Source organism: Gymnoscopelus braueri, assembly GCF_963280865.1.
Source record: "Gymnoscopelus braueri genome assembly, chromosome: 10".
Classification (NCBI taxonomy): domain Eukaryota; kingdom Metazoa; phylum Chordata; class Actinopteri; order Myctophiformes; family Myctophidae; genus Gymnoscopelus; species Gymnoscopelus braueri.
This window is the reverse complement of record NC_137611.1, coordinates 29,003,774-29,022,050: the sequence shown is the minus strand read 5'-3', so window position 1 is coordinate 29,022,050 and position 18,277 is coordinate 29,003,774. Positions and strand designations below refer to the sequence as shown.

Below are 18,277 nucleotides of genomic sequence, written 5' to 3'. Positions count from 1 at the left end.
TCTGGTCCTAGACGTGGATGCACAACAGGCCCAAGGAAGGATCCTTGGGCCTGTAAGCTCCACGTAGGACCCATGGACTCAATGAGACCACCATGATCAGCTTATAGCAGGCTGTTAGCTCCAGCTCCGAGCCCTGCTACACCGAAGACTTTAAGTTGATTAATGGTCTTAACGTTATCCAAATCTGAACATACAGCCATTATCAATCATTTAATTAACGACAAGTCATACACTTCACAGCAGGGGGGGAGATAGCTGGGCTAACACGAGCTAACCTTGTGTGGTTTGACAGCCGACAGGGCCTCTAATTAATAATAAGCTGTGCCAAAAATTAAAACCAACAATAAAAGGTTAACAATACCTGTAATTATGCTTCTTCTTACCGGGAGTGAATAATGTCTGTGTGATTTGATGGGAAGACGGGGGGACTCTTATCTTCTGTTAATTGAAAGCAGTGGCTTTAGGTTTCTTGTCCTCTTTCTCCAAAGGGAGAGTGGTTGCCCTTCTTTAGCTATTGACTTAGCGAGCTAGCTAGCTGGCTAAGCTAGCTGGCCAGGTTAGGGTGAGTGCTGTAGCTGTCACTTGCTATTTAAATCCCCGAAGCGTGCAAAAGTGACAGCACACAAAATCAAATAATATAGCACTTCAGGAGTACTATTGGCAACTCCGATGCCCCCGAAAAAAGCCTCTGGACCGGAGGTCCATCATCAAGGCGCCGATGGTAACGGATTGCCGGGTAAGATATGTTTCGGTACTAGGCTTACAGCGAGGCCATAGTGCGATGTTTCTCCTCTAGGGAGCCGGTGAGCCCAGAAAGTCGCATGGGCACTTCCGGGAAAATTAAAACGTGACGCCGGCTCCCTGATCACGTGACACACAGGAGAATAGTGTATGGCTCTGGTAATATAGTGGGTTTTCAACCATAGTTTTCAACCCTTTTCATATCAAGGTCCATTATTTATTCGGCATTTGGGCCGCAGACCACCGTTTGATGAGATTTAGCCTCTCAGACTCAAATCTTAGAATATTTTGTTATCGTTGGATAAGATTTTGTCCACAAATTATGCTGTATTGATGTGGTGCCATAGGAGAGATAACGGGCCAATGTTCATCAAAAATAACAATTCTTCTACATTCTAATTGTGTAGACTTGTAAATTAAGTAATGCAGATGTATAACAATAATTTAACTCTTGAGAGCGTAAAATGAAACGAAATGGACCATTTTGGTTGGTTTCATTTTACGCTCTCAAGAGTTCTATGAGAGATCTATAAGGGTCCATTTGGTTACCAAACCAACTCTCCATCATTTAGCTGGAACCCCCTCAAGGACCACTGGTGGTCCCCGGACCACTGGTATAGCCACATTCAGGTTCAATGCAATGACTACATTAAACAATGCTGTTCTTTGTTACTAACATAATTTGGATTCCTCTTTTGCTGCGAAGTGAACTCAAGAGTGTGCCCCTCTATTGTGTTGTACTTGTGCGTGTGTTGAATGTATTTGGAGCCGCATAATATTGAGCCATAAGGTTTCTTTGCTGCGGTACGAGGCGTCAAAAAATCATTTTTTGTGCTAATTTAAAAAATAAATAAATCTTGGCTCTATAGAGTCCAAAACTATCAGAAATTGATGGGGTTTAAATCTTTCAGACCCTATCTATTTTGAGACCTCCCAGAACAGTAGGGAGGACCCCAATGGAAACAAGCCATAGTGCTTTCTTGGGTTTAATCCTTTTAGCATCCTTTTATATTGAACTGAACTTTCTGTGCTTTATTTTTGGCAAATTGTTAATAAAGTATTCAATCAATCAGGCAACCCCAGTTAATGTCTGAGTTTCATAAAATTGATTTATTACTTAAAGCAGCCAGAAGAATCTTTTTCGGACTCATCATTACATTCATCGCTTTACTCCAGCTCTTCTCTCGGCCAATATAACTTATTTTTTTCAGGGGCATCCAGTGACAGTTAATACTGTACTGCAGATGTAGACCATTCTGAAAGGTATTTCCTGTTATGATTCTGAAAAACCAAGGGTCGAAATATGGCCAATGTTTCAGAATCCTTGTTAATTCCTTTCATTTGTCCCAAACCTTCATTGAATAAGACTTAAACAAACATAATCTATACAATAATTCACTGAATCTGTCTGTCTGTCTGTCTGTCTGTCTGTCTCACAACATTTGTCCCTGGTATAACTCGGGCAGCATCTGACCATTCAGTCTTAGCTTATTGTTTTTAGCCTTTTAACGTCTTTCTTTTTTGCTCCTAATAAATTTGTTTTTAAGCTGTTTTGTAAAGCGACTTTGGGTACTAAGAAAAGCGCTATATAAGTCTGATGTATTATAATTATTATTATTAGTCTCAAACTCAATTTGGCAATTTGGATGGACCAGATCTGAAAAATCACGAATATCTGTATATTCCGGCCCATGGGTCTGAGAAAGTGGCACAAATCCTCTGTTTGTTCTGGAGATAGTATGCAGTTTCCCTGATTGGCCAACCCAAACCGTTGGCTTCACGGATTTGCGGAGCATCACGTCACGTTTGTGCCGCTATGACAGTATAAGTCCCTGATAGAGCACCGAAGTCCAGTGGTGGACAGTAACGGAGTAAATGTACTTGAGTACTGTACTTGAGTACAGATTCTGAGGATCTGTACTTTACTTGAGTATTAGATTTTTTTGATACGTATTACTCTTACTTGAGTACATTTCCAAGACAAATATTTTACTTTTACTCGAGTATATTTCTAGGAAGGCTATAAAGTACTGAGTACTTTTAAGCCCACTCCACATCCACAACAATGTTTCGCCATGCATGTTGCAAGGAGTTGCAACATGCAACTACTTGCAACCATTAACCCCAATGGCAGTTGCAAGGAGTTGCATCGGTGTGGTTGACCTTAAAACAGTTGTGTTGCAAGGAGTTGCGACTAGTTGCATTGGTGCGGTTTGGCCTTTAGGTTGGCTGTTTTTTTTCTTCCCTAAAATGCAATTGGCTTAACTTCTGTTCTCACACTTTAAGTATTTTTCAAAGCATGTACTTTGGAATACTTAAGTATATTTAAAAACAATTACTTTTTTACTCTTACTTGAGTAACATTTTGACTGAGCTACTTTTACTTATAGTGGAGTGAATTTGACCAAGGAGTATCTGTACTCTTACTCAAGTACTGGGGTCGAGTACTTCGTCCACCTCTGCCGAAGTTTGACATAATTTACGCAGACTTGGGTCGTGTTTTTTCCCCCCGTTCTGAATTCCCATGTGTTTAATATCGCGTCAAATAAGAACTGTGTTCCAAAAATAAACAAATGACCCCGGCGGTTTTACTTTTATGGATATGAAGCATCAACTGACGGTGAGAAAACCCTTTTCGCCAGACACAGACTGTTTCCAATATGAGTGACTGACTATCATAAACGATACAGAGCCACCTCCCTGACAATATTGCAGAGACAGTTTGTTTATTTTTGGACCACAATTCTTATATGAGACGATACTATGATGACCCAATGTTATTCTCCATAGAGAAATTACTTTACGACCCAGGGGATGGACGAGTGACGTCAGGACTTCTGTACTCTGTTGGCTAACCCGACCCGTCGGCTTAACTGATTGGCAGAGCTTTACATAACATTTGTGCCGTATAGCAGTATAAACGGAACGACTTGCATCGTTCCCGACATGCATGGCCCTTAATAGGCTGTCTGGTGCCCTCCTAGTACTTTAAAAATGATAATTAGGTTGTTAATCATTACCACGCCTCATCTTACTGGTCATCAGTACCTCAACAGCTTCCAAGAAGCTACAGATCTTCTTCAAGGACAGTACATTATCAGATCTTGGAGAGATTGCATTGAGGTCAAATGAGGTCTGAAGCTACATAACTTGATTGAGTTGCGCAGTGGAGACAATCCGTTCAAAGAGAAAACACCGTTGAAGAGTGTGGTTTCATAAGTGCTTGTGTCAGGTGGGGCAAAGAATGGTATTCTGCAGTTTGCAGAAAAGGGCCACAAGCATATGATGTATGGTGCTGTTGATGGAACCCTGTACATCCCTACAGTGAAAGCTCAAGTAAAGAAAAGTACCTAAAAAAGTACAGTACTGAGAAACATTTCGGTGCAACGCCGTTAGCCCTAAGGCCTACAGGTGCTGTGTGCTGCCACCCTGTTGGCCAAAGGGTGATGATGCTAAAGGAAAATCCATGAGGTCAACTAAATCAATAGGGTTCATCCTGCAGTGCAAACTGTATGTTAGCTTATGAGATATCTAGTGCAAAGGTGACATTTTGGCCCGAGGGTGGCACTAGAGCAAAGGTCATGGGTCACTTCACTTCCTTCAGGGAACATGAATGCATGCGGCACCTTTCATGCCAGTCCACCATTAGGAGATACTGTGTGCAAGTGGAATGTTTGGCCCAAGGGTGGCACTAGAGGAAAGGCCATGGAGGTCACCAAAATCAGTAGAGTTCATCCTTGCTTTGTGCATTAAGTTTTGTGGAGGTAGATTTTGCGATGTATGTACACTTTTGGCCTAAGGGTGGCACTAAAGGAAAGGCCGTTGGGTCACCAAAATTATGACTGTGCATCCTCTGGGGAGCATGAAGTTCACAGAAAATTCTGCCAATCCAGCCAGCATTCTTCCAGATATGTTTTTTTGGACCAAAGTGTTGGACGGGTGGACAGACAGACAGACAGACAGACAGACAGACTAACCAACCAACATGGCCATCCAAGCCCCCCACCGCTAGTTAGTGGGGATAAATAATGTACTTTACACTTTGTCCATCTTTCATAGACTTGGACTTGAAGGATTCATAGAGATTTTGACTCAAACGCTGTCAGATAAGAACCATTCATATCTATCTATCTATCTATGTATCTATGTATCTATGTATCTATGTATCTATCTATCTGTCTATCTACAGTATCTATCTTTAACTTTAGCCCTGTGCCAGCCAAGCGCCCACATATTACATGTTTACATTTCCCAAATGTAATCGTTTTTCTTGAGACATTACAATGAAAATCAAAATAATGATGTGTGATAGAATAGGTTGTGAAATTGAGTGTGCTTTATTTGAGAAGGGTGAAGCAAAGTACCTACTGTACATGCATATGAGACTGTCATCACCTCAGGCAATGAGGAACACCTTTTTCAGTCGAAAACATGTTGTTTTTATCGAACAGTACAACATAGTCATTCAAAGAAGTATACATTTTTCTTTAGCGTTCATTTGTAGAAAGTTGGGAGTAGTGCACAGCGTTGTTGTATAGAAAAAGAATGGGAGTTTCATACATTCAAAATAAGTTCAACATGTGTTTATGTATTTCTAGAAAACAAGCATCAACAAAACAAGCAAATGTCATCTTGGGGTCCTGTGAAGGTAGTTTGCACGAATCAGACTGAGTCACTTTTTTTCAACTAGTTTTTTTGCTGGCAGGAATGGAAAGTGCATGAATTCTCCAGATCTAGTGGGAAAGGAGAACATAAAAGTTAGACTAAGAAGACAGAAATGCTATCATTCTGTGTGTGTGTGTGTGTGTGTGTGTGTGTGTGTGTGTGTGTGTGTGTGTGTGTGTGTGTGTGTGTGTGTGTGTGTGTGTGTGTGTGTGTGTGTGTGTGTGTGTGTGTGTGTGTGTGTGTGTGTGTGTGTGTGTGTGTGTGTGTGTGTGCATAGTTTGCATAATGCAATAATAATATACACGTGTCATGTTTTGAATTAGAAGGGGATTTCCTACATAATTGAATTAAAAGTGTATTGTACAGGTACATTTGTGTAAGAAATTGAGCAAATATTTATCCATAATACCAACCTGATGCAGTGCCACATTGCCTTAGGGACTTCATGGCAGTCATATACTCAGGTCCGAGGAATTTATCATAGGCTGAACCACTTTCAACCTCCTGGAGGCACTTAGTTTTTTCCTTGAAGAGAAGGTCCTTTCCTCCAGCAGACTCGAACATTCGGAATGAATCATCAGTGCCAGTGGCACCAAACTTGGCCTGAACATAAACAATAAGATTCAGCTCAGTGTTAGTCATTTATAGATTTCATTCATGTCTACTTCAGGGTGAAATCTAATGATAAAAAGAATATCACAGTGAAAATCCATGTAATGAAGCTCATGGCTGCCCTAAATTACAAATATTTAATGCCAACATTTCAACAGTGTGAGCTCAAGATTAGTTCTGTCTGGTTTGATACCAACCTGCTGGTCGTTGAGTATGCTCACTACCGCATCTCGCATTTCTGGGCGTGTCACCACAGCGTGAGCTGGCACTTTGGCTAGGTGGCATGACTTATACTCAGAGATTGGAACGGGTGCCTTCCCAGGACAGATCAGCTGGTATTCATCAGAATTGATATTCAAGCTCGCATCCCATGTTGGATGATTGCCTTGATACGAGCAGGTGCGATGAGAGTGGAGAAAGAGTTAAAGAGCCATGTTATATGAGTAAACAAAAGGTAAGGTTGGGAGAAACGAGACTGTTTTGGGAAATAGCAGAGGTTAGCAGTCTCTTACCACCACTGTTATCTGGAACAATACTGTGTTTGATGAAGGCAACATCTCCAGCACCCTCGACAAGACACCTATGAAAGGAATGCAACTTATTTAGCACAGCATTGTGAGGAAGTAGTCTTTAGTCTTAAGCAGGTCATAACTGCCCTGGCGCCCCTTACCTGAAGGCCCCGTTGTAGCCGTAGTACCGCTCATCAGCGCTGGCTTTGCATTTGGAATCGTCTCCCACAGCTTTACCACTGCCAATGCACTGCTGACAAAGTGCAGAGCTAGTTGCAGCTCCAGGAGCACAACCGCTACTGAAGAAGTTATCTTAAGAAACGAGCAGACACTCACTTAGGCTGTAGCTGAGATAAATCACTGTTTCCTAATTTACATGGCTCTAAATAGGAGGCTCTATAGGACACTAATTACAGTAAAGGTAAAGTAAACAGTTTCCTGAATTTCATTTTAGACACCGATTACTCTAAGCATTCATAATCAATCTGCGTCTAGTGGTCCTGTAGACAAAAACACATGACAACATACATAACTAGAAGGTACTGTTCCTGAAGAAACAGTGTGGGATCGCTAAGAATGTTGATGGTATTGAGTATTGATAGTGTTAGAGTTAAAGGTTTGAAAGGTTTAAAGGTTTGAAAGGTTTTAAAGGTTCTAAAGTTTTGAAAGGTTCTAAAGGTTTGAAAGGTTTGAAAGGTTTAAGAGGTTTGAAAGGTTTGAAAGGTTTAAGAGGTTCTAAAGGTTTGAAAGGTTCTAAAGGTTCTAAAGCTTTGAATGGTTCTAAAGGTTTGAAAGGTTTCAAAGGTTTGAAAGGTTTAAGAGGTTCTAAAGGTTTGAAAGGTTTAAGAGGTTCTAAAGGTTTGAAAGGTTTAAGAGGTTCTAAAGGTTTGAAAGGTTCTAAAGGTTTGAAAGGTTTGAAAGGTTTGAAAGGTTCTAAAGGTTCTAAAGGTTCTAAAGGTTTGAAAGGTTCTAAAGGTTTGAAAGGTTTGAAAGGTTTGAAAGGTTTGAAAGGTTTAAGAGGTTCTAAAGGTTTAAGAGGTTCTAAAGGTTTGAAAGGTTCTAAAGGGTATTTACTTTAAATTATTTTTAGTCACTTTAGTTACTTTAAAGTATTTTTTACAAATCTTTACAACTTTTAAGTATTTTTACTATTTTTTTCAACTTTTAAGTATTTTTACTCATGTTGAGTACTTTTAAGTATTTTTACTCAGTATAAGTACTCTTAATTATTTTTAATCAAGGTACTTACTTTAAAGTATTTTTAGTCATTTTATTTACTTTAAAGTAGCTTTTACTAATTTTTACAACTTTTAAGTATTTTTACTCTTTTTATCAACTTTTAAGTATTTTTACTATTTTTTTCAACTTTTAAGTATTTCTACTCATTTTGAGTACTTTTAAGTATTTTTACTCAATATAAGTACTCTTAAGTATTTTTACTCAAGGTATTTACTTTAAAGTATTTTTAGTCACTTTATTTACTTTAAAGTAGCTTTTACTAATTTTTACAACTTTTAAGTATTTTTACTCTTTTTATCAACTTTTAAGTATTTTTACTATTTAAAAAGTGAAATATCTCTAAAAGTACAAATTATTTCAAAAAATTCTAATGGTAGCCAATATGTCCTAAGTAGGCTGAACGTTATAGAGTTGAAACGGAGTTTCTATCTAAAAGTATGAATTTCTCCATTGAAATGAATGGGAGTTTTTTAGAAGTAAAAAGTGAAATATCTCTAAAAGTACAAATTATTTCAAAAATTCAAATGGTAGCCGACATGTCCTGAGTAGGCCGAACGTTGAAGAGTTGGAACGGAGTTTGTAGCTAAAAGTATGAAGGACTAGTTAGGGGCCAAAAAACGGTGTTGACAATAACAGTAGTGTGATCGCTTTAGCGATCCCACAATTAATAATAATGATAATAATAATAATAATAATAATAATAATAATAATAATAATAATAATAATAATATAATCTGTAGCTAACCATAATATTTATTTTGAAATGTATTATTATCACCGGATATTTCAAATCACTGTGTGGCACCCTGGAAGGTTTGACAAAATGTGACTGTAGTGGTGACGTTAAGCTAATTTATATAAAAATGGCAAGCATATTTAATAATGCAATAAAATGAGAGAGTCCAAGAAACAGAGCTAGAGTGTGTGTGGGTGACAATTCCACAGCTGCTTACTGAAGTCACATTGCCCTGTTTGGTCATGGATACGGCCCATGGGGATGTTCCAGCCTGCAGTTCTACCAAGGCCAGTGTGGCAGGACCTCTTGCCCTGCAGGTTCTCCCAGGTCACCCCAGAATCCTTCTTCACCACTGCTACAGCATAGTAGGTGGAGGCTGACACTGTGGACGAAGTGCATAGGATTAGATAGGATTAGAAGACTAATGTTAACTAAAAACAAATAATAATGATGAATAATTCTCAAATCCCTGTTTAGTAGCCCCCAAACGCCATGCTGCTACTCAAAATGGTTTCAGGTGTACTTACCACTTCCGGTCTTACTGCATTCCCCTGTGACGAGGGTTAGAGATGTGAACAGTGTTAGTGTTGATGTAGTAGAGAGAATCGTATCAGTACAGTATATTACACGTACACTATACTGTACGTGTGCAAGTGGAAATGTCAGCCTGCTCTTCTTGAACTTCAGTTCCACCTTGAACACCATCATCACACACACACCCTGATATATAAACTGTCACTACTTGGCTAATCTTTGTGCAACACGTTACTGGACTTGACACTTGACAAAAAGGCCCCAGTGCATTAGAATCCACAACATCTCATCCTCCCTCATCATCCTCAAAAAAGACCTGCTGCATCAAGAGGGACTCTGCCCACTCTGCAAATGTTTGCCATCAGGCAGGATGCGACAAAGATTCAGGGTCAGAACCACCGGGATGAGGAACGCCTTCTTTCCTGATGCTGTGAGACTGATCAATAACTATATCTCACTGTTTCATGCAAAAAAATGTTTTAGAATGATAATAAAATATCTTTATTCTTATATGTCTTCAGGATATTTCTATTTAGCCTTTTACCTGCATCATACTGCTCCACCATGGCAGGAACAAGACCACATTTTCCAGCTGTGTACACCTGTCCTCCATCCACAGCCATGACATCAGCCTCTCTCCGCTAGGAAGCAGATAGGACAGTGGTTGTCAAACCTTTTTCATGTCATGGACCCCCAAATTCAGAAATATTTGCCTGCGGAACCCCATCTGAAACTATTTTGTGCCAGGGAGGGACCCATATGAAAAGATTTGTGTTAAAATAATGATTCCAAATATTTTCCAACAATTTTCAAAACGTATTGTGAGCTTGTTTATATACTATTTTTGAATATCCAAATGACAAAGGCATCAGTGGCTCAGGGGTAGAGTGGCTGGTAGAGTGGCCGGATGGGAACCGCAAGGTTCCCAGTTCGATCTCGGGCTCCTCCAGAGTTAGTGTCGAAGTGTCCTTGAGCAAGAGACGCTGAACCCCTAATTGCTCCCGATGAGCAAGTTGGTGCCTTGCACGGTTTCCTCCGCCATCGGTGTATGGATGTGTGTGTGAATGTGTGTGTGAATGGGTGAATGTAATGCACAATCTATGTAAAGCGCTTTGGATAAAAGCTCTATTTACCATTTATTATAAGATAGGGTTAAAGCGGTAAAACAACTGATTGTGGTGCTAATTTTGCTGGGGACCCCATTCAAGGACGCCGGGGGACACATGAAATGGGCAAAGAGATTACCAAGCTTGTGAGAATTTACCATGATCTTCTTCACACATTCATCCACCGTGGGGGCTGTCTGGCATTCGACCACGGCAGCGCCGTCAACAGAGCCGAGGGTGCTCCACGTGTCACATTTGCCCATCTCAGCATGGCTCACAGCACACCATCTGATGCTTGGTGTGCCTGAAGTGGTTGCGGACAGCTCTGGAAAGCAAAGTCAAAGAAGGCAGTTATAAAATAAAATGCATTTAAATGTGTGTGTGTGTGTGTGTGTGTGTGTGTGTGTGTGTGTGTGTGTGTGTGTGTGTGTGTGTGTGTGTGTGTGTGTGTGTGTGTGTGTGTCTGTCTGTCTGTCTGTCTGTCTGTCTGTCTGTCTGTCTGTCTGTCTGTCTGTCTGTCTGTCTGTCTGTCTGTCTGTCTGTCTGTCTGTCTGTCTGTCTGTCTGTCTGTCTGTCTGTCTGTCTGTCTGTCTGTCTGTCTGTCTGTCTGTCTGTCTGTCTGTCTGGCTGGCTGGCTACCCTTACCTCTCCTCAGGGAACGGATGGTGCCCATGTACTCGGCACCCAAATACAGGAAGGAATCTGTGCCTGGGGGCAGCTTCACCAGTCTTTGTGTTGAGTCCTTGAACATCAGGTCCTTGCCTGGGTAGTCACTAGAGGAGAAGAGACCCAAACCCTGAAAGTCACAAAGAAAGTTATTTTATGCATTATAAAGTCTCTGAGTTATTAAGACATTATGTAGCTTATTCTGTCTGTCATATCTGCAGCAAATAACATATTTATTTGGGTGGGCCAGCTATGTCTTACCTGGAGAGCAGTGAGTTTAGTGTTAATTAAAGTAGCCAGGTCTGGGTCACTGCGGCTAACCACAGCATGAGCCGGGGCCTTGGCCAGATGGCAGGTTTTATAGTTTCCGATGGGTGCTTTGGTGCCATCCTTACACAGCAACTCATATTTCACTCCGTCTGTGAAATTATAAGCCGTTAAAAAAAAAATATATTTCTTGTGTTTGAAATAAGAAAACATTTTCCCCTATAATACGGATGATGATGATAGCTTAGTTATTAAATACACAATCTTATAAAAATAAATGCGTTAGAACTTCTCTTTGACCCATTCCAGTCAATCATGACTGAAAGAGCCTTCTATATAAGAGCCTTCTATATGAATCAATATTAATGCTGCAGTTATTTCATATCAGCATAGAAAATGTTTGAATACTGACCAGTAACAGTGCTGTGTTTGACAAAGGCGACGTCTCCATTTCCGTCTTCCAGGCACCTATGCGACAGGTCAACACACAGTTTCAAGGCGGAGTGTAGACATATGAGGCACAGATAGACTAAACTAGGAGAACTAGAGCAGTGGTTCTCAACCTCTTTAGGCAGCGACCCCCCAAAATAATGGGATAATATTTGAGCTGGGGACCCCCCACCCTGACAAGCGCTTGGAATTGTAGGAGTTGAAGCATTACATGTTTTTGACTTGGTTCCACAGTTACATTTGTGAAAATACCAGATCTACAAGCTCACAGTCACAACGCCTCGTAATACAAAGCGTTGTGAGCTTGTAGATCGGCTATTTTAAAAATTCTTGCCTCTTTCTTATATTATTTGACAATTTGGCCAATGTTAGACCAGTTTGTATAGTATAGTTTGTTGGTTACTTTTGATGCAGTGATGGTGTTTATCTTTATTTTTTTATAGGTATTAAAAGGGTCTTAAAAGTCCTTAAATTGTCACTTCACTGCCAAAAATCATATGGGGATCCCCCTGGGGGTCCCGACCCACAGGTTGAGAACCACTGAACTAGAGAACTAGAGCTAGAATTATTTGGTGACTGATTACTTTACCAGTTGTGAGAGCTATAGAGAAGGTTATGATTAGGATGAAGTCATGTGGATACAACATGAGATACGTGTGGTTAGCCTGTTTGGATATTAATTATGTATGATTAACATTATGTTCTTAATCTTTAGTCCTTATTGCAACCAATTAATCATTTAATTAATTATTGTATATTATCATTACACAATGAATAGGCCAAATACGTTTCTAGATCAAGGTTCAAGTTCAAGGTGTTTATTGTCAAATGAACAATTGTACAACACAGCTGTAGCAACATTGTAGGCAGTGCTATTCCTAGTAGATAGTAGTATTATGATCCTCCTCAATAGTCTAGATTAAAAACACAAATAAAATAGGAAGATATAAATATTATAGGCTATATAATCTCTGAGCATAATTTGTCAGCACTACTGCCTTAAACATGTAATGTTGTTGTTAGTAGGAATAAACACAGAAGTACCCGGGAGGAAGTGGACTAAGAAAGGGGAGGAGCCAAACCCGAGTTCCTGTTTTACACAAAAAAGGAGGTTGTGCCCCCAGAGGCAAAAATGTAGTTTTTTGAAGCTATTTGGCAAGGCAATATATATTTTTGTTCGCAGTCGTGTCAGTAATGCAGCTTTGAAGTGGAATTAATTAAATATAGGTAAATAATGTACATGTTACAAGGAGGAGGGACGTGTACTCACTTGAATGCACCTGAATAGTCATAGTAAGGATTGGAGTGTGTCCTGGAGCAGTCGGACCCGCAAAGCTCACAGAGGTTGGGCAATGTACTACCGTCAGCTCCTGGCACACAGCTGGCCTTGAAGAATTCACTCACCGCTACAAAACCATAACAATCATATTTAATTTAAGGAGATGACAGACAGATAATTCCTTCATTGTCAATGTAATCAATGATCATGTAGACACCTCTCTAACAGTGTCTAAACATTGATAATGTATGCACCTATTTACTTTATTGACCAAAATATTGTTGGAGGAACTCAGAAAAGCAATGCATACAAGTACAAGCAACCTCTCACCCTTCTCCACAGTTTTATCCTCGATTCCTGACCACTGGATTTGTTTCAGTGTTAATAGAGTTCCTATGGGAATGATCCAGCCTGCAGACTTTCCTAATCCTGTGTGGCAGGACTTCTTTCCCTTGAGGTCATTGATGCTGGAGACAGTGCCCTTCTTTACCACAGCAACAGCGTAGTAACAGGTGTCTGCTGAAGCTATAGTTGTATACAGAGGGCACATGCATAGTTTTATAGCGATAATTTATATATATATATATATATATATATATATATATATATATACAAACAAAAATATAATTAAGAGAACTACTTGCTGCACTAGTTACTAATCTTACATGCGCCATAGTCCTCAGCAATAATGGGGTGCAAATTGTAAGGAGCCAATCCAGCTTTGTAGATATCACCTCCATCCAAAGTGATGGCATCTGCTTCACCAGCCTGTCAGAGGAGATATTTATCATCTTGATAAATAATGATTCTAGAATTTACAGAGGTGTGGCATATATCTCTTTTAAACCAGTGTAGTTTTGGTATTAACAGTCGATGAAATATGCTGGTCCTTGTTTGCCTAAGTCAGTTTATGTAGAACATTTGTGGAAAATAAAGACAAAGTGAATTGGATCATGGTAGTGGCAGTAGTTGCCTATCTCTATTAAGTAGATTAGTTCTCACCTTAATTGCCTCGATGCATCCGATAGAGCTTTGTCTTTGCACACAGGCAAATGAAGAATCTTTGGCTGCGAGTGCTGCACATTTGACCATTTCTTGGCTGGATTTCAGACACCATCTGACTTTATCAGTGGGAGCCGTAGACACGAACGCTGTGGATAAGGATAAATCCGGAAAATCTTGTTTTTCTTGGTTCATTCATTATGTTTTAAAGATGCTAAAAATTATTCAATTTCCACTATATTTGACAGAAACGTTTCAAGGACAACATAATAATAATAAAAAAAGAATCGTCTTTACCAAGGCTTCCCAGCATCAACGAAATAAGGAGAAGATTCATGTTGGATTGTGGTAGTCTCCAAATTAGCACAGCAGACTGGTTCAGTGACAATAGCCTACTGGTTTTTATAGAAAACGTCAACGTGGGCTGATCAAACAGAGAAGGGTCATAGTTTGGTCAGGGTTTCCTAATGCATGGCTCTGTGCAGTTGTTCACTGTGAACACTGTGAACACTCTTTCATCTGCATGATGAAAGAGAGGCTGGAAATTCTGATATTTCATCATAATGGAAAGTAAAATTCCAGAAAAAGATAAATACAAACTTATACACTTGGCAATGGAATTATTTAATTTGGAATCAAAAGCAAAATGTCATCCTAGACAAAACATAGATATAATATAGAGAAAAAAAAAAAACATGTTCTTTTCTTCTTCTACAAAATACCATTCATTCATGCTAGTCTGAATGTGTTTTTCTTCTTATTGATTCATGAAAGGTGTGACATATTTGGATAAAGTTATGAACACAGCTAATTTATCACATGAGGTGAAGATGAAGACAAGTATCAACAAAGTTGGCCTCTGGAATGATGAGTAAAATATGCCTAATGCTGTATACTGTAGGCTGTGTATCAATCACTGATCTAAAATCCTCAACAGTTTTGGGCCAAGTATTGATATACAGTAGACATAAAGGAACATTGAGCAATTCTGAATATTTAATTCAAAATAAGCACTGGCAGTTGGCCAACCACTTCTGGCACTTCTTGTGATTTATTTCAGGTTAGACAAAAAAGTGGACACATTCACCATAGCAAAGTCTTTTCCCTCCGAAAAGACACTGTGTGACCCATATAATGCAGTGTTTGCTGAGTCAACATTACACAACAGTAGAACTAAAGTACATGTTGATTAAAGCTAACTGATTCATGAAGACCTGCACATCAGATTTTAAAAATATTCAAATACCACCATGCCCACTTTCACAGGAAAAGGGCAGATGAAGGTATCTGTTCACCAACAGTGTCTGTAAATGAAGTTTACAGTTTCACTTAAACCACTGATATTTTCCACGGTATCATTATTGAATGATTTTATGATTACTTCTGAAAGCGTGCTGGAAAAGGTTAAAATAATAATGATAATAATAATAATAATAATAATAATAATAATAATAATAATATATAACAACAACAGTTGTATATGATAATAATAATAATAATAATAATACAAATAATAATAAAGTAACTATAACAAGTGTACAAGAGGTAAATCCAGATTTATTAATTCTTAATTGTGAATGACTTGAGGTCTGAGCTGATGACACTCAGGTCACATTAGTATACACAATCATGTGAACTTTGACTCCGACCACTGACTCAGCAGTGATAGTGTAGTGAAACCTCTGGCCCAGGGAAACCACAGTAAAATCTGGAGTGTTAATTACACTTCTTTATGGGCCATAAAGGTCAATCTTTACACTATGAATTCAATTTAACTTCAGTTTTTCAATTCACTTTTATTATAGTGCCGAATCACCACAAGTTGTCTCTAGACACTTTACATACAGTATAGAATAGAGACCTGAGGTTGTCCTCCCTGCCCTGAGCAAGCATTTTATTAGTGACAGTGAGGAAAAACTCCCCTTTAATGGGAAGAAACTTCAGGCAGAACCAGGCTGTAGTTGGCAGCCATCTCCCTTGTTCTTCCTTGACCTCAGAGTTTAATTAATCTTACGGTGCGTAAACTACTGTATGCTTGGTCGTTCTGATATACAGAATTACTTTTACGTATAGTTAACTGTACACCTGGTACTGGTTATTCCAAAGTTACACTTGACTTAAGTGTACAGTACAGAGTGTGTTACCTGGGGCTTTAATAAAGCCAAGGTACAGTACATGTGTGGGGGCAATACAGTCCGTGTCCATATTGTATCAAACAACAGAGGACTCAAAAGACTTCAAATTTCAAACCCATCTTTGGTACATTATACTGTATGGCCTCATTTAGAATTCTTTAAAAGTTCTTAAAAAAAAGCTAATCTCAATAAAAAACATGTCACATGCAATATAATTCAAGAAATGCAATATAAGATCCCCAGTAATTTAAAATGAACCCCACTCAATTAAAAGGGACACATAGCCACTTTCACGTATTAGAGAAAACACATCTTTGTGAAGATCAGAGAATGGATAGTGAAACTAGTAACTGTACAATTGTTCAATAATCCATTACAGTATGCATATTCAGAATATGTCATGACCCCAAAATGTTAGTCTCACTGGAATATCTTCATTAAATTTAAAAGAACGTCTGAAAACAATAGTTTTTGATCATGTCTTCAAAGAAACCGGTAAATATTTCAGTGAAATGTTACAAGTAGGAAATGCCAGTGTATGTTGTACAGTTACCAATGGCAATACTATACCCATAAATGTACCACAGATATTAATCAGTTGGCAGAACATTGTTTGAAGACTAAAATTGAGAGACTTGTTGACTTCCAAATACAGTATGAACATGATTTCCATTATACAGTATGTTGTTGAAATGCACATTAAACAATTTGATTATTTTACAGGCCTGAAAAACATAATTGAATAACAAAGATTTTTCATTTAAGGAAATATTAATATATGTATTTGATGTATGCTAAATCCGAGTTATTTTACTGTAATCCTGATCTAAGACACAACACTTCCTAGTATGCAGTGATGTATTCTGTCAACAATCATGCATAGGTTTAGGTAGGGTTGGGACGGGAGTCCTTATCAATGTCAAATGAGGGGAATAAGGTCCAAACTGCTACCAGTGACAGCAGAGGCATTGGGTGTGGTAGTTGATAGTTTAATATTGTGTTACCCTAGCTGCTCCCTTAAATAACATCCAGGACCGTGGCTGTCTACAGTCTGACCGGATGTTTAGAGGACTGGGCCATCCTAAACCAGACCAGATAGTCTGTCTCATCATCAAGTATATATTCCCACAACATTTAACCATGTGCTCTACATTGAAAGAGGTTGTTGGGGTTGGATAACCTAATGTGATCCTGGAATGTTGCTAATGTTTGGTTTTCTTTGGAATGCCTATGTTGCAACATCTATTTGTTCACTGATCGTGGTAAATCAAATAACGGTGTGGCTTCCCTGTGTAATTGAAAAGGCTTTCAGATAGTTAGCTAAATTAATTATCTGTTAAACATGTTGACCTGGCCTGGCGTGAACTGGAGATAGTAGTGTGCAGGCCCAATGGTTAAGGCACAGGTATGTGGCCGGGACCTGACGTGGCCAGGGGGATGGTGAATGCCTAGTGGTCTGTCCTTTATGTTAATTTAACACAAAAATATGTGTCAGCGCTCGCACACATCCCACCGAGGACCTCTGTTCCATGGGGTTGAGGGAGATGGAAGTTCACGTGGACCAAGGGTGAGTGACCTGAGCTAGGACTTCAGGAGGGATACAGAGCAAACTGGTGTCCAGAGCCAGGGCTTACCGTCACCCCCACACCACCCCACCCACCCAGTTTAGTCATTGACATGTCAATTGCCTTCCCATGTTTATTGTCCCTGTCACTGTTAACCCCTCCTGTTTGGTCTAGGGGAGGGTGTAGACCAACACTTGTCTCCTCTGATACACATGATGCCACTTCTTTTTCACCTGACAGTGTGGTTGGCCTCTGCGCTTGAGTGGAGTGGGTATGCCCTCAGCAGAGAGGCGAACCTCTACAAACCATAGGGCAGCAAGGAGGCACATTTCATCATTGAGTGTGAGGTGGTGCTTGGTCATCATGGTAAACACGGAGACGCTCGCCATGGCTCCATGAACAACAATGTTGTTGAGGTAGAACCCACACCCGGGATCTCAGCAAAATTGGAAGCTGTGATCTTCGGCTGGGGGCCGAACAGAGTCCGAAAGCCATATCTGTGTAGTGGGAAAAAACCCTGGCAAAGCAGTGAAGTTGTGGCTCTCTGGGTGTAATGGCACCTGTAGATAGCCCTGGCGGAGGTCCAATTGAGAAAATTGTGAACCATGGTGAGCTCTTCTGTCATTGGCTGGGTACCTGATGGGTATGATGGCCTTATTCACCACTCTCAGTTCCACTCAGATACGCCACCACCAGGTTGATCCAGGGTGACACAATCACCTACTCAACGATGTCATCATCCAGCATGAGCTGTAGCTCAGATGAGATGTC

At 39.7% G+C, this 18,277-nt stretch overlaps 1 protein-coding gene across 1 annotated transcript; it reads right to left on the bottom strand.

The window, feature by feature from the left end:
- Nucleotides 1–5,144: 5,144 nt before the first annotated feature.
- tfa (transferrin-a) lies at nt 5,145–14,135 on the bottom strand. Its single transcript, XM_080439523.1, has 17 exons — nt 14,104–14,135; nt 13,807–13,955; nt 13,470–13,572; nt 13,135–13,329; nt 12,796–12,931; nt 11,488–11,543; nt 11,070–11,227; nt 10,788–10,938; nt 10,301–10,467; nt 9,581–9,677; nt 9,030–9,053; nt 8,720–8,884; nt 6,689–6,839; nt 6,531–6,598; nt 6,216–6,403; nt 5,820–6,009; nt 5,145–5,474 (listed from the first exon to the last, which is right to left on the bottom strand). Exons 1-17 carry the CDS (start codon nt 14,117–14,119, stop codon nt 5,428–5,430), a joined length of 2,061 nt encoding a protein of 686 aa, XP_080295649.1. The 5' UTR covers nt 14,120–14,135; the 3' UTR covers nt 5,145–5,427.
- Between the last annotated feature and the right edge of the window lie 4,142 nt (nt 14,136–18,277).